Genomic DNA, 26,555 nt, shown 5'->3' with positions numbered 1-26,555 from the left:
CAGTCATATAATGAAATAAAATTTGTGATCACAATAGAAGGTGAAAGATAAAATAAATCTCATCGGAAAATACAAATTATATTACATGATTAAGAGTAATTTAACATATAAAGCTAGATTTTTTTTCTAGAATAAAAATAGTCATGCCGCTACATTGTCATGCCATGTCATGGAACGACCAAATAGATTTGGATGAGGAGGCCAGTCTACTTCGTAGAATCTATTTCAGGGCGATGAAGCTATGTGTCAGCTGGCTGAGATCGGGGGATGAGGCGGGATATAACTTAGGGGCGCGCTTGGGTGAGTTTTAGGGGGGGGTGAGTGCATGTCATGTTCCAGAATGAATCCCATTGCTGGTTATAAATACCCTGCCAGCTGGAGCTTGGTTGAAAGGTAGGGACAGCTGAGCGAGTAGAAGGCCTTTCAGTTGGCAAGCGACTCTTTCCCGGCAAGGAACAACCCGTTGGATTCAAAGTAAGGATCTTCAGGCTCGCCACTCCCCGGCCAGGAACGATGGCTCTACCGGTGAACCCTATGGACGAGCCCCGGGTGTACCAGCAGACACTTCTTCAGGATGGTCTATATGATCTACTGGAGAATGACAAGCTGGTGGACTGCATTCTGAAAATCAAGGACAAGGAGTTCCCATGCCACCGTTTGGTCTTGTGCGCTTGCAGTTCGTTCTTCCGTGCTCTTTTTCTGTCTGACGTAGATGAGAGCAAAAAACGCGAGGTGGTTCTGGAAGATGTTGAGCCGGGGGTCATGGGGCTGATCCTCAAGTACTTGTACACCTCCAGGATCAATGTGACCGAGCAGAATGTTCAGGACATCTTCGCTGTGGCCAACTTGTATCAGATCCCGTCAATTTTCACGGTATGCGTTTCGTTCCTCCAGAAACGTCTGAGTCTCAGCAACTGCCTGGCAGTCTTCAGACTCGGCTTGATGCTGGACTGCCCCAGGTTGGCTGTCTCGGCGCGGAACTTTGCCTGCGAGCGCTTCCGGCTCATCTCCAGAGATGAGGATTTCCTCCAGTTGCAGCCAGGTGAGCTGGCCGCCATCTTGGCCAATGACAACCTGGATGTGGACTCTGAGGAAGTCGTGTTTGAGGCTTTGATGAACTGGGTGGCCCGAGACTTGGGGGAACGGGAGAAGGAACTGCCTGGGTTGCTGGACTGCGTTCGCTTGCGTCTGGTAGGTGAGGATTACTTGAAGGACAAAGTGGAGAAGAACAAACTCATCTTGAAAAATCCAGAGTTGCAAAAGAAGCTTCAATTAGTCAGAGATGCTCAGGCGGGGAAAATGCCTGAAATGAAATCCATTACCAAGAAGAAGAAGGAAGATGGAGCAGGAAATGAAGAGGATGAGGAACAAGAGGAGAATCTTCTTCCGAGTATCCTGAATGACAACATGCGCTTTGGGATGTTTGTTCGTGAACTGATCTTGATGGTCGGCGACTCTGGGTCGGTGGCTTACGACCCGATGGGGAACGACTGCTTCATGGCGTCAGTCTCCACCCAGGTTCCCAAGAACCACGTCAGCCTGGTGACCAAGGAGAACCAGATCTTTGTGGCTGGTGGGTTGTTCATTGACGAGCAGAACAAAGAGGATCCGCTCTGCTCTTACTTCTTACAGGTGAGATCACACATTTGGCGGGTACAAAGACAAAATATATGACCAATCTCATAATATTACAAACTCAGTATGACCCGGTCAACACCGACTGGTTGGGCATGCCGCCGCTCCCGTCCCCCCGGTTCCTGTTCGGATTCGGGGAGGCCGAGAACTCCATCTTCGTCATGGGAGGGAAGGAAGTGAAGGACCAGGAGCGCACATTGGACTCGGTTATGGTCTACGACAGGCAGTGAGTGCTTCATCCTCAGAAAATTGAAGACTCTGATTTGACAGAAGAGAAGTCACCTGATCTTTTTGTTTGTAGATCTTTCAAATGGGGTGAGTCAGACCCAATTCCATATGCGGTCTATGGACATGGGACTGTTTCGTCCAACGATAAGGTTTACGTGATTGGAGGAAAAGGGGACGACAAGTGAGTATTTTTCCTAAAAAAATAGCTTTGTCCCTGAAGAACAAGTATTAAAAAATATATTCTTTTGAAAAAGGAACTGCTTGAGCAAGATGTTCGTATATGATGCCAAGAGGTTTGAATGGAAGGAGCTGGCTCCCATGAAGGTGGCACGTTCGTTATTTGGAGCAACCGTTCACCAGAACAAAATCTACGTAGCGGCCGGAGTCACAGATACGGGTCTGACCGACTCTGTGGAGGTTTACGACATCGCCACCAACAAGTGAGTTCCTCATTTACAAAAACGAAGGTCCTAAGGTACGAAAGGCTTCTTGTGATTATTTCACAGATGGTCCGACTTTGAGCCGTTCCCTCAAGAACGTAGTTCCCTGAATTTGGTTTCTCTGGGAGGTTCACTCTTTGCTGTGGGAGGTTTCGCAATGATGCCGTTGGAAGATAGCGAGGACATCATTCCTAAAGAGATGAACGATATTTGGAGGTGGGTTCTACTTCACTTGAATGTGCAAATAAGTATTACCATAGTGAAAATAGTGAACACGTAATCACATTAGGTTGTTTTGTTCATTTCGATTAAAAGCACATTTAACCACGTTTGCCTGAAACATTTTAATTCAATCCGTTTTTTATCTTATTCAGGTATAATGAGACAGACAACAAGTGGATTGGGATCCTGAGAGAGATTCAATTTGCCACAGGCGCCACTATTTTGGGGGTCCGACTCAACACACTGCGACTCACCAAGATGTAATATAAAAAAAATAATAAAAAAACCAAAGTCATCTAATGATGCGCTTTAAGGATCTTGCATTTTATAAAAATGGCCTAATCAAAATGTTATCACCAAAATGGAAAAATGTAATTGTCTGAAATGTTTTGCATTTATCATTGTACAGTTTTTAGTTTTTCCCTTACTCAAAACTGGAGCTCACCTTGTTTTTATTATATTTTTTTTAATTATGTTTTAACCTCCAACCATATTTGTTTTTTTGCATATCTGCTTCAAATAAAATATTTCCCAGTCAATCACAGCTTTATCTTGCAAAAATACACATATATATTTTAGTCAAGTTAAATTGCACGGTGGAAAGCTTTTGAATTAATTAATCTCAATCAAATTAATTCTTAGTATTTGAACAAGGGTGTGTAGACTCAAAGGCTCCTTAAAAAACAACAAATCACACGGCTCAATTTTCAATAATACCTTGATACACTTTAATGTTGAAATGGTGTGACGCCGCCTGGCTTTTGTTTTACAAACAGTACACACACGCGCGAGTCAATAATACCATAAACGTACAGAATATACAGTCTATTGTTATTAGCACCTCTAGACACTGTTCTTCTCTTTTAGTAGTTTTTTTTTTTTATATTAGGTCTCTGTACACCCTATGACATACTCTAGTGTGTACAGCAGAGGTGGGGAGCCATTAAGTCCAATGTATTGCGGAGAAAAAAAGTGAATTACCTTTGGAGGTTTTTGATACAGGTGGATTTTTTTTTTGTCATATTTGCATTGTGGGCTGGAGGTTCCCCACCCCTTGCACTACAAGATAGAAAGTCAGCAAATAACAGTGCACATGGTGGTCGAGGGATATACTCAGTGTGCTTAAAGGAGACGTAACATGAAAAATTGATTTAGGAGTGCCGGCCAATACATCAAGTGGAACATTGCGACTTTAGTTTTGCAGGGACGGAACTCCATCATGAAGTTAGCATCCCTGTACAGTCATTCAGTGGCTTGCTGATGAAGTGCTGCCTCCACAAATGAAAATACAATCCACTTGTTTTTTTTTTTGGAAGGCTTGTTTTCCGGATTTTTTTTTTTTAGGAAAAATAGCAGCTGGCCTGGTTGCAATGCCCTTGGTCCATTTAAATCCTCTTTAGCCTTTGACAATGGAAAATTAGAGACCTTTAAAAAAAATGGTATGGAAAAACTAAAATCATAATATGTCTCCTTTAAGCTTTGGGAAAATTAACATGAACATTAAGATTATTTAAAGTGCTCAGTAAGCCCTCGTGTGCAAAATAAGCAAGGGCTGGTAGAAAATCTCCTTTGAGACAGCCTTCATTTAAGAACAAGGGCAAGTCCCTCTTAAACTTTTTGGCTGAAGGAGAATGGTGCTTAATCGAAAGACATAAAAGCATACCTGTCAGGAATCCAGTTTGAGTCCTCCACAAGGCTGTGCAAAAAAAGTTCCTTCTCCTTTTTTACTGCCACTTAGCGTGATAACATCACATTAACATCTGACACCTAAAAAAAATAGATATGGTCGTATATACTGGACTGTACATGATGTCAGGACAGGTTACACTTGCTTTAAAAGCAGCCGTATATACATTAAAGTCTCTATGTCATGTAATACAATCAAGACATTTTATGATGATTAAGCTAAATTTGGTATATTGAAAAAAAACAAAAAAGAAAATTAAAACTAACAGAAATAACTTTCTGTTTAATCTTCATTTACCGTATTTCCTTCTGTAATGGCCACACAAAGTACCAAGTGTTCATTAGGGAATGGGCCTTTTAATTTTTTTGTTTACTAAAAAAAAAAGTACTTTTAATGCACAACATTTGTTTTATGCTTGATTATAATATAATATATTCTTAAAAATATTATTATGATTACAAAAATCTATTAAATTTAGTTTTTATCAAGTACTGTATGTTAAAAAAGGGATTCCACAGAGAAATAATCTTCGCTGGGGCTGAAAAGGGCAATTAACTGAGATGATGCATCAATTTGAGTGAAGGCCACAATTAAAGGAAATATGGTATGACAGCATAAAACATTTAGACTCTTTCTGGTCTTCAGTAAAATACAAAAAAAAGATCATTTTGTTTATATTCTCTAGGGAGGAATATACACATTTTTAACCATGTCCAAATCGAAACAAAATTCACCAAATTGGACAATAAAGTGCTTGCTATTATCATTCATTCATCTCTAAATTTCATATGTATAACATCAAAAGGGGTCGGACCTTGTTTTATGTCACTTAAAAAAATAATCAACTTTAAAAAAAACAACCTAAAAATAAAGTGAGTTATATTGCTAATGTATTTTAAGAGATGATACGACATCATGATATCAATATTTTGTCCTACATATGCAGGTATAATTAGGACGGATTCAGTAGCTGTCAACTTTGATTTGGAGGAACGATATCACAGTGGACCCTTGAGTACAAAAGCAGCAAATCATGAAAGAAAAAAAAAAAGTCCTAATAGTGTATTGTTCCTATTTGATCATTTGTAATAAATCAAAACAAAAATTATATTAAAAAATACATCATAATAGCCAGCAAAAACAGGACTAATAATAATTGCTTGATGAACAAGATTAAAATATGGATCTGGCCGTATGTGGGTCTACTTTACCCGCCCTGTTTTCATCCATCAACAAAATCTAGTTGTTGCAAATATATTTCCTTTACCACGATAAATTGCGTGCTTACACGCATGGACAGTTCTAAAAATGGAAAAAGTTAGAAGAGTACAATTCCGTTACATCATTAAATGTAAAGTGTGAGGCAGATTACAAACACTATGATGTGATGTAAGCGAAGAAGATTTCATTTGGTTAATGTGTGTAGACACACGCACACAATTCTCCCGAAACATTTTGAGATATTGGACTTTCTGTGGCAAATGTGTAAAAAAAACAATTTGCAAATTACTCATTTTAGGTTCCTACTGAAATTCCACACAGAAGTCCAATATCCCAAATGTGAATATTATATATTCTCCAACACACGTCAGCTTTTGATTATTATTGCTGCGTCGCACCAAAAAACCACTTGCTGCCGCTACATGTGGGCGGAGTTTGAAAAATCCAACTTTTCTTGCGAGAGATGCTACAATCGCTGCGTTTTGTGCAAGGCTCCTGGAAAAGAAGCATCGCTGGTCCCCGAATGAAACCAGCTCTCCTAAAGTAGTTTTAAAAAAGAACTTGGACTACTTTAGTTTTGCCAAGTGGCAGTGTTACTGAAGCGGAAAAAGCTCCAAAGAGAAAAAATCAAAAAGTGACCTTCAGACGTTAGAGTTCATCCTACCGCCAGAGAAGAGGGCAGATGGTGGAAGAGGGGGTAGTTGCGTGGGAGGAGATAGCGCCCCCTTGGGATGAACCAAGGGAGGCTGCGTGACGCCGGTTGGCGTCTGCTCGAGCGGCTGGCTGACCCGGAAGCACTTCTCCCGATGCGCCTTGAGCATGTTGGAGAATCGGAAACGCTGGCCGCATACCTCGCACGGGTACGGCTTCTCGCCCGTGTGTGTGCGGCGGTGGCGCTTCATATTGGGCCGGCTCGTGAAGCTCTTCCCGCAAATCTCGCAAATGTACGGCTTCTCTCCTATTGACGATGAGACAAAAATGAGATTGGAGGGACTTACGTGGCTTCACTGTACTCACCAGTGTGTGTTTTCATGTGTTCATCAAAGTACTGCTTCATGTTAAAGTCCTTCCCACACCACTGGCACATGAACTGCTTATGTCCGATATGGATGCTCATATGCGAGCGCAGCTGATATTTATACTGGAATCGGTCGCTGCAGTTCTGCAGTAAAAACAAAGCCCACATTATTGTTTTTTTAAATAAATACATCAAGACAATTGCCAAACAAAGTGTAAAGAAGCTCAAACCTCACACTTGAAGGGCTTCTCTCCAGAATGCTGCAACGAGTGCACCTTCAAGGACATGCTGCGTTTGAACGACTTCCCGCATGTCTCGCAGGTGAACGGCATGTCCTTCGTATGAGCTACACACAAATAAAAATATTCCCCATGTTTTATAATAGCAATACAGCTATGGAATATTTGTAGGATTAATACTACCACTGTGTATGACTTTGCATGTGTGTGGCTTTACCACTCACCGACCATGTGCTTGCGGACGTGCGCCATGGTGTAGAACTTCTTATCGCAGATCTCGCAGGAGAACTTCTTCTCGGCGTAACCGTGGACCACCTTGTTATGCTCGTGCAAGGACCAGAGTTTCTTGAAGGCCTTGCCGCAAGCCACGCACTACCCAGAATAGAGGGAGAACTTTAAGAGTGGATTCAAATTTTCATCCCAGGGTCCAAATACTACCTGGATACTCTTCTCGCAGTCGGTCTGTTGATGCAGCAGCATCTCGCTTTCTAGTAGGAACCTCTTGCCGCAGCTGACGCAGGCGTGTGCGCGGCTGTGCGTGGCGCTGGTGTGTTTCTCCAAGTACCAGCGATTGTTGAAGACACGTGGACATTTCTTACAAGAGAACTGCTGCCTCTCCTCCAGTTTTGCTTTGGGGCCGGTGCTTTCTGTGTCATGCCGGTGAGCCAGTGTCACTGCCAGGGCCAGCTCCCTGCGGGAACCACCTGACTCAGCTTCCACGGCTGGAACGTCAACGTCCTGTTCATCCTCATCTTCTTCAGTAGTCTGCCCTAACTTGTCTGTTTCTTTCTTCAGGTCATCTTCAGAGTCCCTCCCATTGCAATCGCAGAAGACTTTGGCCTTGTCGCCTTCAGTGCCCTTGGAAACGTTGAGCGTCTGGTTGTTGAGATTGACTTCCACGATGATTTGATCTTTGTTGAAGGTTGCGTGAGGATCCAATATCTTGGACTCCTCGTCGCCACCACATTCTTGTTTGATGTCCCGATAAAGCTGCCCGAATGCAGTACCGTATTCGTCCTGGTCGTCCATGTCGGCGCTCCGTAACGACCGGCTGCCGATGAGTTGGCGGCAGGAGGCGGCGATGTCGCTCATCTGCAGCAAGGTGGCGGCGTTGAGCACGTCGCCGACCGTCCGGCTGCTCACCAAAAGCTTAGACGTGTAGATGAAGTTGAGAACCTGCTGCAGGCCCTGAGACGTTAGTGCGTCCAGGGAGAGGTCCACGCGCCGTAGCTGCTTGCTTCGGGCGAATAGAGAGTGGAAGAAGGGGCTGTAGGCGGCCAGAACGCCTTTGTGGGCCGGGAAGGTGCTGTGGTGGCGCACCAGCACGATGTCCACGTCGCACAGGTCGGGCTGGAAGAGGCGCTGCTCATTCAGACGGTCCATCAAGCAGGTGAAGTGAAGGGCCACATCCTCCACCAGAGAAAACTCAGCAGAGGGAAAGTCGGTGGTCTTCTCCACTATGAGCTGAAGAGGGGCACTTATTAGTGTTCAAAAAAATTTGGGGAAGATCAACTTAAAAAAAATAATAATTGTCTGTACTATGAAGCTAAGATGAATTTCCTATTTAGGCAAAGTAGGTGTTTAAGATACACAACATTAAATTCTTGTACCATGTTTAGTTTCACAGTAAACTGAAATTGGGAGTGGAAATAAACAGTTTGATACAAGTTGCCAAGCATTTGCTTGTTATGAAGTTTGCTGGCATCATCTAGTGCTAGTCACTCATATTTTTGCTCGTAAACTAATACAAAAATATACAGTGTATGGAGAGAAAAAAAAAAAATCTTAAATCAGGCTACTCAGTCTCTTCACTTGGCCTTCGAGACAATCTTAGGCGTGTTCCTTTCATAAATCGTCGAAGGGATAGTTTCATCCGCCGTCGCTAATTGTTCCCGCAGAGCATGTTTTGTCTCGTGAATAATTTGTGTTTCCTCTGGGACGCCGTGGTCGTGCCGAGCAATGGAAGACATCTAATGGAGCCAAGGGGACCGTCGTGAATGCCAATCAGCCACTCTTTGCAGACATTTGGTTTTCCCTGTGTGTGTTTTTAATAAACTTCCTCATATACTGCGAGTGTGTATCCTTGCTCACGTCCCATCGGATGGAAACCTTAGCCGCCCTGTGCTAAAACAGACGCCCACCTCGCAAGGATTTGCACAGAGCGCTGACTGTTGCACCTTATGATTGTGCAGCGTAGACATACAGAGCTGTAAACAGACACGGCTGGGGAAAAAATAGATCTACATTATCGTTCATCATAAGGGTCATGACCCTCCTACTACCGAGACCAAAGGGAAAAAACTTTAGTTCTTACTTTAACTTCAAATGTAAATAAAACGAAGTTTTATGATTACAATAACTTTAAGTCAGAAGTTTACAAGCCAAAAATTGAAACAAGAATTCTGCCTTAACCCCTTCCGTCAGCTTTCTGAACTTTGAACCTTAGGGCTCTTTTCATTTTGTTTTGTTATTATTATTATTTTTTATTCGCCTTCTGTGGATACTTTCGTACTGAATATAATGTATATATTTTGCTGATTGAAATAAACTAAAGAAATAAAATAAAAAATAAAAATCTGGTCGAAATATCACAAGACTAAAATCAAAATTCTACTGATAAAGTTATTTAGGATGGAAATGTCAATGGATTAAATTTTGCTTGTACATTATTATAACAATGCAGCTTAAATTCTTTCTCCAAGATCAATGGAAACATTTTTTTTTTGGTCATTGTTCAGCTGGGAACACACATTTGCATTTAAGGGGACTAACCTTGAAAAAGTGGTCTCTTTGAAAAATTCAATTAGAGGGCTGTTAGATTTATTCATAGTTTGAAGCTGCTAAATTGGAAAGTCGGAGTGGAGCTGAGATGGGGTTATCTCTCATAACGCTGGCTCTCTACAGACATTGCTCAAGGGCACAGAGCCGGGGCCTTAATCAGATCAAATGAAAGTTACACCACTAGCCATTATTGTCGTCGTCGTCGTCGTCATCTTCACCCCGGACTAAAATGCAATGCAGTATAAAACTGCATCTGTCTACGTGTCGTTTTAAAATCATGTAATCAGTCAAGTAACTTTCTTTTAAAATCGAGTAATCAGTAAAGTTCAAGGTTACCGTGGCAACATTTAGATCTGTATTTTGTTCAGAGAGCGATTTCCCAAATCCATTAACATACTTGAAACAATCAAAAGATAAATAAACTCGTTAATGACTAAAATGTCAGCACTTAAACAATGGCGGACACTCGTGAAACAGAAATAAGACAAGTGGGAGACACTAACGGGTCACCATGTCCTCTCTCTCCCCCAATTAAATTTACTACTGTGTGAAAAAGCCTGCATCTCCTCAGAGTGTCAAGCACGTGTAAATCTTTCCCAAGTTGCACAATGCATGTTACTCGGCTGCAACTACCATTGCGCATACCTCGCATCACGGGAGATTTAAAAGCGAGGCGTTGACTCCCGTACAACGAAAAGAATGTCTGATGAGACCAGAGCAACCTTTTTTTTTTCCCCATTACAGAGTTTTATATAGAGTTTTATTTAAACCATTTAGATGCAATTCAAATAAAAGTTATTTGAAATATTTAAGTAAAAATATATCAAATTAATTTGAATTGGTCATATAATCAAATGCTTTTTTATTTAAACCATTTAGATGCAATTCAATTACAAATAAAAGTTGAGTTATTTGAAATACAAAAGTAAAAATATATAAAATTAAATGAATTGGTCATCTTAAGGAAATACGATAATGAAATGCCTTTTTGTACTTCTAGGGTAAAAATAGGTCGAGGACAGGTCAGCCAACAGGAAGTGAAGAGGAGCTCGCACTGGTGTCACTTCTCATCTCACTCACAAGCCGGGAGATGCTAGCAGGACCCAAACGTGCCGTCACTGAATGATTCGCGTTTGTGACAAGGCTCGAATAGGCAGCAATTTTTTTTTTTTTTTATTCTAGACGATCATCACTATGTTGCAGTATTTTACCACCACGCAGATTTTGAAGTAAAACCTCAACTCCTATGAGTCATGTGGTATAAGTGACCCAATCATTCAAAAACGAGCTCCACCTCCTTAAATTCAATCAGGCCCCGGCGCTGACCTTGAAGCATTGGCCAGCGTATCATCCACCCAGGAGCCCTCAAACGCCTCCGTCTGCACGCATCCCTAAAAGACGACATATGCGATGACGCTGCAGATGAAAACAGATGACGAGGATGGAACCAAATGTGGCCGAGCTGGGCTTTTAACAAGGCCCGCAGTGCTCTTTACGGCTGCATCATAAAAACATGCTAATAAAAGTCAATGTTGCGGATTCGCCGCCAAGGTCACGGCGGTCGGACGCACGACGGCGTGGGGATTTGAAAGCGATGGTCGTGACAAGACGGTTTAATAGACAATAAGGTCGAAAGGGATGAGAAAAATCGGAGAATGACTGAAACGGAATGCGCTCGTAAGAATTCAGTAAAGATTTGGAGAAAAAACTATTGAGTTGATCATTTAGCATATTTTTAAATTGTTTGGGGGGGAAATTAAAATAGTTTCATAATAGGATGTGTATTTTTATTGTAAATAGTCCAATTAAGAACCCTAATGAGAAAAATAGAAGTTATGTGGAGTGAGAAATTTGATCCAAGGATATTACCTTTCTTGAGGATAATAACATTATCTTATATAATTTTATGGGAATTTGCTAAGATGTGTATTGATAGATTTTTTTTTTTACCGTAAATAGTCCAATTAAGAACCATAATAAAAAAATAGAAGTTATTATGTGGAGTGAGAAATTTGATCCAAGGATATTACCTTTCTTTAGGACAATAACATTATCTTCCATATGATTCATCTATCTCTCGAAAAACAAAACATTGTTGTTCAGATAAATTATATGAAAAGGGGAGAATATAATATAGATGAGATTCTAGTGGAATTTGCAGCAGAAGCACAAGGCTCGGTTGCTCGCTTTCATTTTATTCCCCCGCTGCCTCTTAGTTTATTTTCCCAGCGCAACGCTAAAATTAATAAAGACAATATTATCTCCTCTAATCCCACACATCTCATCACCTGATCCAGCAGTTTTGGGAGCATCCCAGCCATCCAAATCCCTGCTACACCTGCCTGGCTTCAATCACCAGATGTGAATACGTTTCCATCTAAATGTAAATTCCCGCACAGGTGAAGAGCCAATCTACAAGTGATAAGCGTTTAGCCGAGCATGAAATTGGGATGCACAAAGACAAAGATTTGATCTTAGATTGCCCTGGACGACATTTGGGTAAAGGTTTTCAGAGCGAAGAGTCTGAGCGTGTTTGTTGCCCGCTCAGAATTCACACCGCGATGAGTGCCAGGAAGTTTGCGTCTGGGCCAACGAGCTGGGAAAGGAAGCGCTGACTCAGGAAGGCCGGCCAAGGGAGAGGGCAATGGCGCTGGCATCTTGTACACATGAAGATACACCCCACTATGCCTCGGACCAAAAAATCTTTAGCGGAAAGCGCTAATTGATTGCTAACAGAATTATTTCTACAAGGAACATATTTTTCCCCTAATTGTCCATATTCTGATCATTACAAAAAACTCCTAAAAAATACTTCTAATATTATGCAATATCAGTTCTTTAAATAAAATTATCCTTTTAATTGCAACTGGCTGTCATATTTTGTATTTTTTTTTTAGGTTAGTGCAGCTGTACCTAATAAAGTGACATGGCTTGTTTGCTTTAACAAGGTCTGTTTGAGACCAAAAAAATAAAATAAAAGAGCTCTGTGTCGCTGAGTGGCAAGCAGGTGCAGACATGGCCAGAGGCCATCAGCAGGGAGGATTCTGTGATAAGTTCATTATACCTTTCATAGCTGGATACAAAGAGACGAGAGGCTAACACTAGACTGCAAAGAGCTTCTTATCATAGGAATCTCTCCGCTGTGTGTGTGTTGCTGTTGATGAGAAGGTCAGAGAGGACAAAAGGCTAGAAGAGGTAGAGAGAGAGTGAGAGAGCGAGAGCATCAGCTTTCTATAGCTGCAACCAATCGATGGAGGGAAGGAAAAAAAGACTATTTGGGAATGCGCTTATTCTCTTCTCTGCTCAAGTGTTTGATGAGAATTTTGCTGACCAATCAAGTCAGACCAATTAAGATACTTTTAGCAGCATCATGGGAAAGGGAGAGGTAGGAAATTAGAATGACTTTGCCCCCACTGCTTACGATTGGCCACCAGTAACTGTTTTGGTTGTGACGCAATACGTTAATTAAATTGCTGTTATTTGAGGACATAGCTAGGCGTCATTTGCATAAATTTGATAGCCAACATTGGTTTTCTTCAACGTTTGACCCAATTTATACAGATTGAACAAAAGGGGTCCAAGGGTTGACCCTTGAGGGATCCCAAAGGTCATGGCCATTTGATCAAATTCAAAATTTTACAGCAAACTTAATCTTTTCACATTAGCCATGGCGTCCCAGTGGCTCAGACTTTGCCACAATGTCTACTGTTCTTAATCTCTGGGGCATAAATTAGCAGCACGGTTTCCACGACGAACAGACTCCCGACTGCCGAGCAGAATTTGTTGCTGGGCTTTTGGAATGGCTGCACTTTTCATGAGACAGACAATTCCCCTTGCTTGGCACCAGGAGATAACGAAAGACTACACGAGTCGAGGGCGGTCAGGAATGCTGTGAATAGGCAGTTACATAAAAATTTAGAGGATGGAGACAGGAGGTGACAATGCTAAGTGAAACAAAACAGCCCCAGAAAATAACAATCCCCACAACTTCTAACATTAAAAGGCCAGATATAATTTTAAGAGTTGTCAGACTTTAGTAAAGTTGGTCATGGCTAATCTGAGACATTCATAAAGAGAAAAATGACAATATCAATGTAATTTTTGGAAATTGACAGAATGCCACACAATGTCACATAAATGCAATTATTTTTTGCTAACCTGCTCAATAAATCTCAAAGTGGTAAAATCAGAAAACACCAGGGCTCACCCCAAGTGACCTGACCCAGATATTAACCCAAGCCTCCAGATGTGAATGCACTGGCTAGGATTACTGTACTCCAGCAGCACTGCTGTATTAAGATCCACCACATGCTTTCCTAATGGGGCATCCCCAAATGACCCCGGAGAAAGTCATACACTGTTGTAGAACTGGACTTGCACTTTCAGTCTGGCACAAACATCCTCACTTTTCCCTCCCTTTTGCAAAATTCAGCCATTGCATTCCTCTAACTTGTTCCACAAACTTCCACGCCAAAAACATAAGTAATGGAAAGCCTCCTATCTTAATGCAGAAATTGAAAAAAAAAAACAAAATGTGACGCTGCTGTGTGGGAGTGAGAAAGCCTACCATTTTGATCTTGCAGCGGCCAGAGGCTCCAAGGAGTCCCGCAATAACTCCTCTTGCGCCAGTTTCCACTCCGCCATGAACCCAGCCTGCAAAAAGCGTAGATCTGTCACATTTTGGAGCGGTTCTTTTTTATGTGTGCAGCCCGTGGACCTCCTCCGTGCTCCCTGTAGCAAGCGAGCAGACAGAGCAAAAAAAAAAAAATTACAGAGGCTGCTTCTTTTTTTTTGCAAGAGGAATTGTTTTTTTGATTGGAGCTCAGGGATCATATGGGCGCTTTTCTTTTTTTGGGCTTTTAAAGGGACACGGCGCCGTTTTAAATGCGTTGGAGGTGGTGAGATGCGGCGGCGCGCCTTTACGCGTACACGCGACATGATCTGCTTTTTTTGGGGAGGGGACATATTTACGAGGAATAACATAATTGGCCTAAAACGCAAAAAGACCAAGGTGGGCGTAAGTTGTTACGTCACGCTGTTCATTAAATTTATCCCATTAAAAAAAGTCTCATATTCACTCCGGGGAATAATGCACAAATTTCCCCATTCCATATAAAATTGGACAGTATTGTTAAATGCATTAAAATATTTCGAAATAAACGTACCTTTTCCGCAATATTCACACCAACTGAGGTGCATCATAGTTAATTTTCTGCCATGATAGTTTTTGAAACTATTGTATTACTCACCTTTAACCGCTAGAGAGCAGCATTGGACAGTTTAGAAACTCAGGAGCGACATTGGCATTTATTGAATACCACCATTGATCATAACCCCCCAAAATATTATCCATACTTTCAACACAGTTACAAAACTCATGACAGTCATCCAAAAAACAACAACAACAACGTTGATTAAAACTGCCAACCAATCCGAACGCATGAAAGCTGGAACTTTAAAATAAAAACATCACTAACAAACATATTTCTGATAAACATTTTTCCCTTTAAGTATGATTACCATACAAATTGTCTATGACTAAGCCATTCTTCATTGGTTTTATGTACATTACATTCTTTTTGATCTATTGAATTTATTTCCAAGCATGTAGCACAATCATGGAGCACTGTGCAAAATGGCGTGATAGCCTTCGTCCCTCTTGGGGTAACTGGCCTGTAACAGAAAGTGATGGGTCGTTGATAATGATTGGTCTCAGCTATAACGGCTGCTCCGACTGCGACTTCGTCGCCCGGACCAACTGCGACTGGATGAGCGTGAGGACCTGTGCAGGGTTGAAAAGAAAAACAGCCATTAGCTATTCTGATACATTATTAATGAGGATCATTTTTTCCCTCTGGTAATAAATAAATAAATATATATTTGTTGATTGAAGAAAAAAGACGAATCTCAGTTCTTTGAGGAATTAATCCTTTTACCGTGATCTGCGGTCTGAACTGCGATAGCTGTCGCTTCTGCGGCGCCCTCGCCTCCGGCTCACGCTTCGACTCCGGCTGGAATAGCTCTCGTAAGAGGCGGACCTTTGATGAAAAAAAAAAAAAGTCCATTTTGATATCTTAAGTACAAAGGCATCTCGTTTCACGAAAAAAAAAAACCTACCTGGATCTCCTGCGGTAATTATAGGAGCGACTTCTGGTATGACTTCTACTGTATGTTCGGCTGACATAAGGACAGAGGAAAGCAGGTTTGAGACATCCAAAAATCTTAATTGACAAATCACAGTTGATGAAATTCGGGCGTACCTGTGGCTCCTGGAGCTTCTGTATGTGCTGCTGCGAGAGCGGTCGCGCCCGTGTCTTCCTCGACTTCTGCTACGACTTCTGAAAGTGGAAAAACAGGATTTGTTAGATTCATTGTAAATCAGACATTAGCACTATGTTGATTGTAACCTGGAAGAGTAGCTGGAGCTGCGTGATCGACTCCTGGACCTGCTGTAGGAGTGCGACCAGTCTCTGGTGCGAGACCGCTGACTGGAAGCCGAGCGGGACCTCCGGTTAGCTGAGCGTGACTTTCTCGGGGAATTATCTCTGCTGACTCCAGCCGAGGGGGAGCTTTCCTCGCCGGAGCTCTCCTGGTTCCTCGGCCTTTGGTTGAGCCGCACCGTCTTGCGGACCTCGTCGAAGAGCGACCCTGGTCGGACCCTGTTCTTGCTCTTGATCTCCATTCGCACTCCATGAACATTGGACATCTGGCTCTGCTGGGCGTGCATATTTTTGGTCATGAGCTGCGCTGTGTTCATATTCTGTAGAGAAGCCATTCCTTTCAAGGGCCTCCATTTGAAATTAATGGCAGTGCTGGTTGGCTTGGCCGTATCTGTGGTGGACTGTTCCGGGCTTTGCAGCTGAGGCAGGGCACTCTTATTTTCCTTGGCGGGCAAATTGGAGGTAGTTTTTAGGATTTTTTCAGGGGTCTGAGCCACTTCAGCTTCAACTGTGGTTTCAGTGTCATGTTCGGGAGTACAGATGTCCATATCATCCAGAGAGTTTAGCTCTTTGACACCGGATGCGTTAGCACTGTTCCTGGGCTGATGATGAGGCTCGGACAGTTTGGTGTTTTTATGATTATATTCTTTGACCTTCAGCGGACCCTTGTTTTCCTCTCTATTAAGATTATCAATTGAAGAATTTTGGTCTTTCTTCAAAACGGCAGCATTTGGGCTATGTTTTTCCCTCTTTGAGTCATCTTCATTGTCCTCCTCGTCGAACTCTAAGGGCGGCTGCCAATGAAAAGTCTCCTTCAGCTTCTGACGTTTCTTTTTGGGTCGCTTGCTCTTGTCCTTCATGTGATGAGACCCGCTTTTGCCCTCTCTACTCTTGTGTTTGCGCTTCCGTTTGGACTTCCTCTTGCTCTTGTGCTTCTCTGGCTTGGCAGCCTTCTCCGGGCTCGCCCGCGCCGGGCTGGAAGCATCGGCAGCTGCGGCTTCTGCAGAGTTGGAGGCCATTTTGTCGGCTTCCCGTTCTGATTCAGAACTGGCCTCACCTTCTTCTTTCTCTGATAGCGCCAGAGCCCTGGTGGCTATGTTCTCTGGGTCGCTATCCGAATTCCACCCAGTAAGGCCGGAGCTCTTCTTGTCAGGGTTGTGGCCAGATGGTTTACGATCCTTTGAGAGGAAATCACTGTTGCTTTGGCTGGCTTTATCGCTATCACTGTCCCATCCAGATCTGTTATTAAAGCTATCCACTTGCAATGAAGCGTTATTCTTTATCATTTCATCCTGAGTTCCCAAATGCTCTTTACTTCCTGTCTCGACAGCTTTATCAGGACTTGTCTCGACAGCTGCTTTCTTCTCTGAAGAGACGTCTTGAGCACCTGATAGGTACTTGTCCATATTCTTGACCCTCATCAGAGATCGGTAATACTTTTTCCAATGTTTGTCAAGGGATTTCTTCTTCTTGTGCCTCGAGCGTGCAGAGTCTGATTCGCTGCTGTGACGGGATCTGGAGCCCGACTTGCTGACGCTTCGGCTTCTTGAGCGGCTGTAGGACTTGCTCCTAGAGGATCTGCTGGGCGAGCACTGTGTGACGTTCTTGTCCTTCTGCGACTCACTCGGCTCACATTTCTCCAGAACCGAGCTTGGAGCATTCTCTGAAGTAGCTTGTCCCACAGAAGGAATATTTAACAAAGGTATTTGGACCTTGCTGTCCTGGGTATGGATGTAGGATGGCTTCCAGGGCTTCTGACCTGGCTTCCACCGGGAGGGAGGTGGGCTATCGCTGAGTGGGATCACAGCGACATTTTCTGGAGCTGGGACAGTTGGCATTCTGGATGCAGGTGTGACTTTGCTATCAGATAGCTTCCCGGGTTTATGGATGGTGGTGTCTGCTTTTGACTTGCTGGATTTCTGCTTTCTTGGAGATCTGGATAAACTCCTCTTTCGGCTTGGCGTGAACGACCTGGACCTGTGTCTGGATCGAGATCGAGAATAGGACCGGGATCTAGAACGAGACCGACTTCGAGAGCGGGATGGGCTTCTGGATCGTGAATAAGAACTGGATATGGAATAAGACCTCGCCCGAGATCTGGATCGACTGGATATGCGCGATCGGGAGTAAGATCGGGACATAGACGACCGCCCTCTCGTGTGACGCTGACCTGAACCAGAACGAGATCTAGAGCGAGATGTTCTGACATTGGACCTTCTTGAAGAGGGGGACCTTTCTCCTGTTGATGCTGAAGGCTCTTGATGTTTGCTTTTGGAGCTCCTCTTCTTCCCGTGCTTACGTTTTTTGGATTTTTTCTTATGTTTGGCTCTTTTCTTTTTTTTAGGGAGCTGTGGCGGGCTGGACCTCTCTGAACTTCGGCCTGACGAACGCTCGGAGGACCTTGACCATGCAGACTCACTTCTGTTGTCCCATCTGCATAAGGATCAGCTATTTCAGTTCGGTGGGTCTCAAACATGATGTTTTATATTTTTATTACGTAATCTTACTGGTCTCCTTTGCTCCATCGTTCAACACTCGGAGGCTGATACGCTTTAGTCCGCATCATCTCCTCTTTCCAGTGGGGTGGAGTTTCACTGCTGCCTCGCTCGCCCACCGATGCAGATCGAGATTTAGACCGAGTGGGCGTGTGGTACCTCTGCGCACAAATCGACAAGGTCTAACACAAAGTAGGAACAACATGGCTCCAAACAGTTCAAAAATGATGAATACGTTTTTATGATGATCACATGAATCAACATACAATTGTTCCTCTGCCTCTGATCTTTCGTCCAGACTTTGAGACTGCTGGTTTCTGTTCGGCTTCAAGAGTAGGTTCTTGTTTCTCAACTCTGGGAAATGCAAAAACAAAAATCACACTTTTATACATAAGCAATTTGGAGATGAGAATTGAATCCAATGGTAACTGACGTCTCCACTTTGTTCTCTTGGGCTGACATGTCCTGCCGCAGCAAGAAACGGTTCTCGGGAACAGGTGGGATCTCCTCCGGTCGGACGACGGGCTTTTCTCTCTTCCCGCCGTGCTCCTTCTCGCCTTCCATATCAGCATTTCCTATCTCTTCTTCAATGAGCTTGTCAGAGCTACAAAGGAATTGTTTTAAACTCCAATCAAGCAAACAGTGATTCGATTCATGTGACGGTAACTTCACCTTTGTTTGGAAAATTCAAAGTCAACACTTTTTTCTTCACTGGCCAGTTTCCTCCGCTTTTTGGGGTGTTTATTCTTTCTGTGTCTCCTATGTTTGCGACGTCTGGATTTTTCAGAGTCGCTCTCGGACTCCCCGAAAGAGGAGCTTGGTGATGACGAGTCAGAGGAGTTGAGTGAAGAGTCAGCGGAATGGGATGCCCTGATCCTTTTGCCTTCCAGAACTAAAAGACCAAAAAAATCATCATGCGGATATCCTTGCATTATTATTAAAATAAATAAATCATCCCTAATTGAGAATGTCTGCCTTACCATCATTTGCTGACTTGATGATCAGCTGTCCACAGTCCACCACCCTCACATCAGCGTACGGCCGGCTTGCTGAATCGGTCTTCAGCCCCTCGATCTTCTTAATCACCTCAAAGCCGGAGATGACGAGGCCGAACACGACGTGGACTCTTGAGTTTGCAAAAAAGGGGAAGACGTTTCATGTGTCTGTCGCTAAACAAAGAGGTTTACAAAAAACAACATACCCATCAAGATGAGGCGCCATCTTGGTTGTGCTGCTGGTGCAAAAGCCAAGCAAGACGCGTCAATCGACGGCGAGATGAGGACCGAACAAAAGAGAAGAAAGAGAACATGATTGAGAACCAAAAGGGGACGTCAACAGAGCCGGTGTTATTTTATGATGGGAAAAGATACAAAGACCATTTGCGCAAGGAGAGATTTGATTGCAAATGTACTGTGAATTTAGGCTGTTAATTTTCTTTCTTTTTAACGGCAAATTAGATTTTCAACAATTTTTCCCAGACAACTCTGGACATTTTTTTTTTTTATATTGCCTGTGGAGATTTCCCTGTAATAGGTCACCTCAAGCCATTTGTGACTACCGTTCACATCCAAAGTAAACACTCTGCAAAATGTTTATATTTACAACTACATGGTAAAACTCAGGAGAGAGAAGAGAAGAGAGAAGCACAGCCTTGGAGACACATTACCTTGGAAGAGCAGGATGCTAGAGTTTCTGTAAATTTTACACAAAAAAAACGGCAAGAGAAGAAATGTAACACATTTGTGGGTAAAAAAAGGTTTGAATCGATGTTTCTCTGTACTAGCATTTCTAAACTACACACAGAAGAGGGTGGGGGTTCGACGCCCAAGCAGGTTAAGGGACAAGACAGCAAAAGTGATACTTAAAAGCAATGATAACAATGTGCTATTAAATCCGTAATTAGAATGGGTGATTTTGGGAGGGGGGGTTTATGGTCACGGAATGACGCTCACATGAAGAACTGTGAACCGTTGGTGTCTTTCCCACGATTGGCCATGGACAGCAGGAAGGCCCGGTCGTGTTTGAGAGTGAGATTCTCATCTGTGAGATAGAGAAAAACAAAGAGGGGGCGAGTGGGGGGGTGGGACGTTGTGTGAGGAGCGCAACACAGCAACGTGAGCTAATATGAATATTGAGCCGAAGACAAAATATGCAACAGACGCTAAAAATTGAAAGCAATTGTGTCATCCGTCAAACCTCGTGATGGTCTCGCCCACGAGCCCGTCCACAAGAAAGTGGTTTAAAGATCTGCTGCTTCACATTATTCAAATGATTTACTTGCAAATAGAATCAAATTGATTCATTATGGGGAGGAATAAGTGTTTGCGTGGTGGCAGCCTTGTAAAGGCCACTGCAGCTTTTAACAATGTAACATAAAAAAGAAACGTGTGCGGGAAGAGGCGTAGGCAAGAGGGAACGCAAAAGCTCCCCTGTCAAACCCACTTGCGGTACAAATATGGTTTGGTGGTGCTGGTGGTGGAGGGGACAGTGTGGGCATGTGTACATGGGCTTACCTTCTCATTTTTGCAAAAGACCCCTCTACAAATAAAAGAATAACGTTGGAGAATTTTAGCCAAGGGATTCAAAAAAGAGAACGCCTACTCTCCATGCTGGGTCAAGAAAATCCCCATAAAGCGTGACTATAGCCCAAATTGTACATAAGCGGCGGCATTAAGGCCAGCAGGGAAATTGAAGTACACTACCGGTCAGAAGTCGAGGGCCACACGCAACTAAGTAAACAAATACAGTGCAGCTCAGCCTTTGGCAAGCAGACCTCGCACCGTAGCACTAACAAATGCCAGTGGTTTTTCGACAGCATAATCGTTCTTGCTTTTGACCGGTAGTGTACATAAAATATTCCGCCAAGAAAAAAATGCACAATTCCAACTAGGGAATTCTGACATCAGAATGACCGACTATTTGCATGCAACAATTTGTTCATGCTTAAATTGCTTTGGTTTGAATTCAACATTTAAGAGACAAAATAGATCGGGGGAATTTGATCATTTGATTGCCAATTACCTTCAAAGTAGCCACCATAAATGGACTCTCCTCCTCTTCCGGTTCCTGTGAAGAGGTGACATAGTCCAGATTAAAATTTGCGACGCAAGGACCTCCAGGTGAACTCATGTGTCAAGAAAACACCCAAGTGAATTGCTTGCTTGAGCCGACTAAACAAGAAAGTATCATCACCTTCAGTGAAGTCGCCACCCTGGATCATAAAATTCTTTACAACTCGGTGAAATGTGGAGCCTTTGTAGCACAGCTTTTTCCCTGTTATTTTGCCGGCTCCTTTTTCACCTGCAAGGGAAAAAAAAAAGGAGCTCACACAGGAGAACTACTTAATGAAGGGAAAGAATGAATTTGAGATAACCAACCTCCCACCCCAAAGGTATTTCATTTGAACAGAGGGCTAATTGTTCGAGATGAAGTCTTGGGTTACTCACCTTTTGCTTTAACTAAAGACAACCAATGTTTGTATGAGAAAAAAAAGTGATCAACTCACCAGTACACAAACAGAGAAAATTTTTGCTGGTCTTGGGACACATGTCAGAAAAGAGTTGAAAGACGATTCGCCCAACTGTGACACAAAAGAAAAACAAGTAGGAACATGTTCGGAAAAATCCACATTAGTTGCCATCTTCATTAATTACAGCACAATAAGAACAACCATGGGTGGAGAACAGAACTTTGTAAGAATTTAAATTGGTCTTAAAAAAAGTGAAGTTCAAAAGTGACACAGTTGGAGCCGGAGGTAATTAAGTCCCTCCCTTGCAATAAAATATTTTTAGCCTTAGGTGAATAAACTGGTCTTGTTAGTACATTCATACGGATGGTAGAAGGAAATTAAAGCTGGGTGCAGTGATAAAGGGCTTGCACGCCACATTGTAATGGAGAATCCAAATGATCAAACTTTGGAAGAAAAAGACTTCTGTTATGAAGACATCCGTGGTCATCAGATTTTGGGAACCCCTAAAATACATAAACATCATATAACATGCATTCCAGCTCTTACCAGGCTCCCGATTGAGCTCCACATCAAAGTAACACTGAGGGCGATCTTTCACCCCCATTGTGATCAAAGACCTGGTGACCTAAAAAAATGGAAGCACAGAAAATATAAATACACTTGTATTCAGATTTGCCCGTGTTAATGGACGGGGAGCAGTTTGAAAAATGTGACAGATGAGAGTGAGGGAGGAGGTGGAGGTAGATGGGAGGAGGAAAGGTGATGATGCAGGAACAGAGGGCCGGATTTACACTTGAATGAATCCCAACCAATGTGCCTTTATTGTCCGATTTCATGTAATTGCAATCGATCAACAGATAAATCACATTCTGTTTTCCTCACCACAAATTATAGACAACAACAAGCCTCCATTTTAGAAAGAACATGCAGAGCCATGAAGGCTACATTAGAGATGATCACGCCAAATCAACAAGTGCTGCGCTATAATATAACGTCACCTGAAAATCCACGATCACGACACGATTGTATCTATCGACACGCTTAATTTCAGTCGGTTGCGTCAAACACTGTCAAAACAGTAACACAAATTCAAATCTTGCACGAGCTAACGCTATCGACAGTTCAAAGCGATTGCTAAGCGAGTCAATGCTAACTAACCTAACGTGTTTTCGTGACTACCAAAACAGCATGGCATGTCAAATTACACATATATAAGATCATAAATACATATTAGCGCACAAACCTGTGTAGCACTAGCGAGATCAATTAAGTGAAGTCACCGAAGGAAGGAGCTTATGCTAACTCGTTAGCAGAGCCGTCTTAAGCAAAATGCCTTCTGTGTTTTGTCCCTCTCGGGTTGCCGTACTGCGTAGGTCTATTTGTTGTGCTAGCTCCTGCTTGTCATAGCTTGTTAGCTGCTAATATGTAATAACAAGCTTATCGGAATTTCTCTTTCGACTTGCGGGAATCCAAAAATTAATATTACACACGTAACTCGCGACATTACAGTGCTAATTTAAACAGGCGGCGTAATCGTCTAAGTAAGCTACAGAATGCAAGGTGCAGAATGAAATCCTTTATTATCATGAGGTAAGGTGCAACTTTGCCCCAGTTACTTCAGTAACTTGCATACATTATATTCAGTAAAAGAAAATATTATGAATCCCACCTCATAAATGAAGTCTCAAACCAATTATGTATTGGATAGTTAGTGAATTCTGCTTGAGTCCTAGTATTATTTTTATCTGTCAACTGAAGAAGTTGAACTGTGCGGTGCTTATGAGTGAGCTGGGCCTCTTATTAAGTTTATTGACAGCTAAAAGAACAAAACATATTTTTTTTCTTCCCCAATTTTTATGAAAATACCATATGCATCTACTAAATGTAACAATGCTCGTAGTGATATTTGGAATATTTTTAATGCATTTTATTTATTTTTTAAGACTTGGGGAGTCCTCATTTTTCATATTGTTTACTTTTTAAAATGCAATGACTTTAAATATTAGCAACAGTGCAATTTCAGTGTTATTTATTATTAAGGTAATGATGATTTAAGACAACCTTCATTCTTGTCAGTGTTGTCTTTTCATTTCCCATCCATGCAGACCGAAACGCACTGATGGATCATGTCTCTGATCCTGTTTGCCTTCGTGGTGCGGGTGAGGGATGGACTCCCTCTATCCGCCTCCACCGACTTTGAGCACAACCGAGAGCTGCAGGAGAGGAAGCAGCAGCTCAAGACCATCAGCAAGGCATTAGCACTTCTTCCAGAAAGAGCCGCAGTCAAGGGCCAAGAGCTCAATATATAGTAAGTCCACACCTAGCTAGCTCACTGCAACAGAGAAACAGCGCCCTCTTGTGGTAATATTGGGAAACAACATGCGCAGCTAATTTCTTTTTTTTTTAACCACGATCTGCGTCTTTTTTCCAATTTTTAAAAACCGTATGAAGATTTTTTTTTTCATGCCTGTTCAGCATGGTGTCTTCAGAAGGTGTATCCTACATGAGCGTGTGCCACTGCAGCATTCCCATCGCGATGGCCTTCTGCTTCCTGGAAGACCTGCGCTGGGAATTCACAGCCTGCTACAATCACAGTGTTGTGTCGCTGGCAGACAGACCATATCCATTTTTGGAATTTGGTAAGTGTGGAAGAGAAATTGGGGCATTGTGTTTGCCGTAATTTTGTATTCTTGAGACCTTCAGAGATGATCATCCTCCCCATGTCCTCCGCAGACTGCACAATTCAGAAACTGAAGCAACAGTACAACTACAAGGGTGGCCCGGCCCTGCAGGTGACTTTAGCAGAAGTCCAGGAAGACCTGAGGCTCCACCCACCAGAGGTTCTCAACCTGGAAGACGTTGAGCTTACCAATGGCTCTGCCAATGGCCATGTGGAGCAATCAGCCACTTCTGGTATGATTCCCCATCACTGCTATACATCCTAATACTGGGCTATTTTATGTTATATGATTTAGTCTTTATTTTTCAGGCCAGAGTGTCAAACTGGAACCAGTGACGGCTCCTGGAATCCTTTCGCTGGTCCTCAACATCATGTGTGCGTCTTTGAACATCATCCGAGGCGTGCACCTTATAGAATACACATTCCAGGTACTAGCCAGTTACTGACTCGTTTTTATAAAGGGGCTAAAGTACCAATATGTGAGGGCTTCTCTTCACGCAGGATGACTACGACGGCGTGTGGAACGTCGTAGCATTCCTCGTGGCATTCCTCTGCTGCCTGCTTCAGGTAAATGCACTTTAGTCACATTAATATGCCACGTCTTTCCTAAAGTGCTTTTCCCCCCCATCCCCACAGTGCCACCTGTACGTTTTCCACTCTCGCCTAAAAGCAGCAAAGTCCCTCAGCCTACTGAGTGCCATCGTTCTATGCAACGTCATCTTGCGCGAGCTAAGGAACACCTGGCAGATCGCTTTCCACGTTGCCGTGGCCTCGCTATCCACCGTCCTCATCCTTCGTCGTAAAGTCCAAGACAGGAACCACGACTGTGGGGTGTGACGAATCAGTCTATTTTGTATTGCACTTTGTTTTTTATATCGGGTGCCATGGGCTATTTTTTTGTAACCTTCCAGGGCGCGCTTTTGAGTGTGTTTACGGGTTTTGGGACACCTATAAATACTTACACGTAGATATCCGTCCTCAAAAAGGTGGAAGGAATCCTAAGCCACAAGTATTAAGAAAATAAAAGCACTGATTTGAAGGATAGAATCTTATTTGAATTGTCTTAATGTTACTTTTTTTAAAAAAAATATGCTGCATATCAGAGTCCATCTTACATACTATATAGTCTTAGTAAGAACAATGTTTCTCTACATTAGGGTTTTATAACCTGGTTATACTAGAAACATACAGTTTTAATGCTATTATGATTTTTGTTAAAAAAAATTAAACTAAAGGCACATTTAATTTAAAAGTCTTGAATAGGTAGATATATTTTACCTAAATTTGTTTTTAACTGGGCAGTGGCAGCTATTTTGGGGGGGATGAAAATGCAGTCGTTTTTGGTACAAGCGTTACTTGACTGTAAATTGCCGTCCACATTGTTGACAAAATAAAATATAAGATGTCATCAATGTTTTAAGAATGATTGTAAAACATTTAAATGTGTTGCAGTTTTCTCCCAAATGTATTTTTTCATTAGGAAGTAATTTACTAGTAATCATGGTAATTGCCAAATGTATTTGCCATTTCAGGCTTTTATTTTATTTATTTGCTGTGGCTTAAGTGACATTTCATCAATAAATCAGTTTTTGTTTCTATTTTCCTCAGTTATTACGTTTTTATTGAAATAAATAGTTCACCTCTATGTTGAAACAATAGGAAATGCTATAAACAGATTCTTTTGTTTATACAATACAAATTTTAGATGTTACCTGCTGCCATTGGTGGTCTTTGGAGAAGGGAATCCCAGGATATACGCCCCTTTGTCTCTGCTGATGGTCCCGCTTGCTCGTTTCCTTATTTCCGGCTCTGAAGAAGACTGGAGAATCTGTTTATAGTATTATGAAGATATGATGAATCTCATCGAAATAATAGGAATGATACATACCTTCTGGATTTTGGTCATTTCTGGTCTCACCCTCCAACAAAGGTCTGCTAGCTTAATACTAACATCTCCATCCATCCATTTTGAACACCGCTTACTTAATATTAATTGAAAA

At 42.5% G+C, this 26,555-nt stretch overlaps 4 protein-coding genes across 10 annotated transcripts; 2 read left to right on the top strand and 2 right to left on the bottom strand.

The window, feature by feature from the left end:
* The first annotated feature begins 403 nt into the window (after positions 1–403).
* klhl40b (kelch-like family member 40b) lies at positions 404–3,064 on the top strand. The gene is made up of 6 exons (XM_088363693.1): positions 404–1,632; positions 1,701–1,861; positions 1,937–2,044; positions 2,118–2,303; positions 2,370–2,519; positions 2,678–3,064. The coding sequence occupies exons 1-6, from the start codon at positions 514–516 to the stop codon at positions 2,787–2,789; spliced, it is 1,836 nt and encodes a 611-aa protein (XP_088219819.1). The 5' UTR covers positions 404–513; the 3' UTR covers positions 2,790–3,064.
* On the bottom strand, positions 2,046–14,368 carry zbtb47b (zinc finger and BTB domain containing 47b). 4 transcript variants are annotated; one of them, XR_015854656.1, is made up of 8 exons: positions 14,039–14,368; positions 7,129–8,154; positions 6,915–7,062; positions 6,682–6,797; positions 6,451–6,595; positions 6,098–6,391; positions 4,189–4,292; positions 2,046–2,494 (listed from the first exon to the last, which is right to left on the bottom strand). XR_015854656.1 is itself a non-coding variant. In XM_088363696.1 (7 exons), the coding sequence occupies exons 1-7, from the start codon at positions 14,039–14,041 to the stop codon at positions 4,279–4,281; spliced, it is 1,746 nt and encodes a 581-aa protein (XP_088219822.1). In that variant the 5' UTR covers positions 14,042–14,368; the 3' UTR covers positions 3,198–4,278. The 4 variants fall into 4 exon arrangements, 2 of the variants coding, with proteins under 2 accessions (XP_088219822.1, XP_088219821.1); XR_015854655.1 differs by lacking the exon at positions 2,046–2,494 and adding an exon at positions 3,196–3,950; XM_088363696.1 differs by lacking the exon at positions 2,046–2,494 and having other exon boundaries at positions 3,198–4,292.
* Positions 14,369–14,759: 391 nt separating this feature from the next.
* On the bottom strand, positions 14,760–23,265 carry nktr (natural killer cell triggering receptor). Of its 4 annotated transcripts, XM_088363712.1 has the most exons (17): positions 23,119–23,265; positions 22,422–22,500; positions 21,912–21,986; positions 21,599–21,706; positions 21,428–21,472; positions 20,359–20,446; positions 19,608–19,637; positions 19,387–19,532; positions 19,079–19,298; positions 18,840–19,010; positions 18,673–18,760; positions 18,419–18,567; positions 15,879–18,344; positions 15,732–15,809; positions 15,589–15,648; positions 15,408–15,509; positions 14,760–15,253 (listed from the first exon to the last, which is right to left on the bottom strand). In XM_088363712.1, the coding sequence occupies exons 2-17, from the start codon at positions 22,477–22,479 to the stop codon at positions 15,184–15,186; spliced, it is 3,954 nt and encodes a 1,317-aa protein (XP_088219838.1). In that variant the 5' UTR covers positions 22,480–22,500; positions 23,119–23,265; the 3' UTR covers positions 14,760–15,183. The 4 variants fall into 4 exon arrangements, with proteins under 4 accessions (XP_088219838.1, XP_088219840.1, XP_088219841.1 ...); XM_088363714.1 differs by lacking the exons at positions 21,912–21,986; positions 22,422–22,500; positions 23,119–23,265 and adding an exon at positions 20,920–20,944 and having other exon boundaries at positions 21,599–21,678; XM_088363715.1 differs by lacking the exons at positions 21,428–21,472; positions 21,599–21,706; positions 21,912–21,986; positions 22,422–22,500; positions 23,119–23,265 and adding an exon at positions 20,073–20,098.
* sec22c (SEC22 homolog C, vesicle trafficking protein) lies at positions 23,235–26,162 on the top strand. The gene is made up of 7 exons (XM_088363717.1): positions 23,235–23,465; positions 23,981–24,183; positions 24,351–24,514; positions 24,609–24,788; positions 24,865–24,983; positions 25,057–25,122; positions 25,192–26,162. Exons 2-7 carry the CDS (start codon positions 24,002–24,004, stop codon positions 25,390–25,392), a joined length of 912 nt encoding a protein of 303 aa, XP_088219843.1. The 5' UTR covers positions 23,235–23,465; positions 23,981–24,001; the 3' UTR covers positions 25,393–26,162.
* The last annotated feature ends 393 nt before the right edge of the window (positions 26,163–26,555 follow it).

Source organism: Syngnathus floridae, chromosome 20 (assembly GCF_059516105.1).
Source record: "Syngnathus floridae isolate MCC-2025c chromosome 20, RoL_Sflo_1.0, whole genome shotgun sequence".
NCBI lineage: Eukaryota > Metazoa > Chordata > Actinopteri > Syngnathiformes > Syngnathidae > Syngnathus > Syngnathus floridae.
Note: the sequence above shows the minus strand (reverse complement) of the source record. Positions and strands in the feature narration are given on the sequence as shown.

Coding starts and splice junctions, on each gene's coding strand:
- klhl40b (XM_088363693.1), top strand. CDS start 514: ATGGCTCTACCGGTGAACCCTATGGACGAGCCCCGGGTGTACCAGCAG. Junction 2,045..2,117: donor GGAGGAAAAGGGGACGACAA/GTGAGTATTTTT, acceptor CTTTTGAAAAAG/GAACTGCTTGAGCAAGATGT. Junction 2,304..2,369: donor TACGACATCGCCACCAACAA/GTGAGTTCCTCA, acceptor ATTATTTCACAG/ATGGTCCGACTTTGAGCCGT.
- zbtb47b (XM_088363695.1), bottom strand. Junction 7,063..7,128: donor ACTGCGAGAAGAGTATCCAG/GTAGTATTTGGA, acceptor TATTCTGGGTAG/TGCGTGGCTTGCGGCAAGGC. Junction 6,392..6,450: donor ACACATGAAAACACACACTG/GTGAGTACAGTG, acceptor CATCGTCAATAG/GAGAGAAGCCGTACATTTGC.
- nktr (XM_088363712.1), bottom strand. CDS start 22,479: ATGGGGGTGAAAGATCGCCCTCAGTGTTACTTTGATGTGGAGCTCAAT. Junction 21,707..21,911: donor TTTTCTCTGTTTGTGTACTG/GTGAGTTGATCA, acceptor TTTCCCTTGCAG/GTGAAAAAGGAGCCGGCAAA. Junction 18,345..18,418: donor CGATGGAGCAAAGGAGACCA/GTAAGATTACGT, acceptor ATCCTTATGCAG/ATGGGACAACAGAAGTGAGT.
- sec22c (XM_088363717.1), top strand. CDS start 24,002: ATGTCTCTGATCCTGTTTGCCTTCGTGGTGCGGGTGAGGGATGGACTC. Junction 24,789..24,864: donor GGAGCAATCAGCCACTTCTG/GTATGATTCCCC, acceptor TTTATTTTTCAG/GCCAGAGTGTCAAACTGGAA. Junction 24,984..25,056: donor TTATAGAATACACATTCCAG/GTACTAGCCAGT, acceptor CTCTTCACGCAG/GATGACTACGACGGCGTGTG.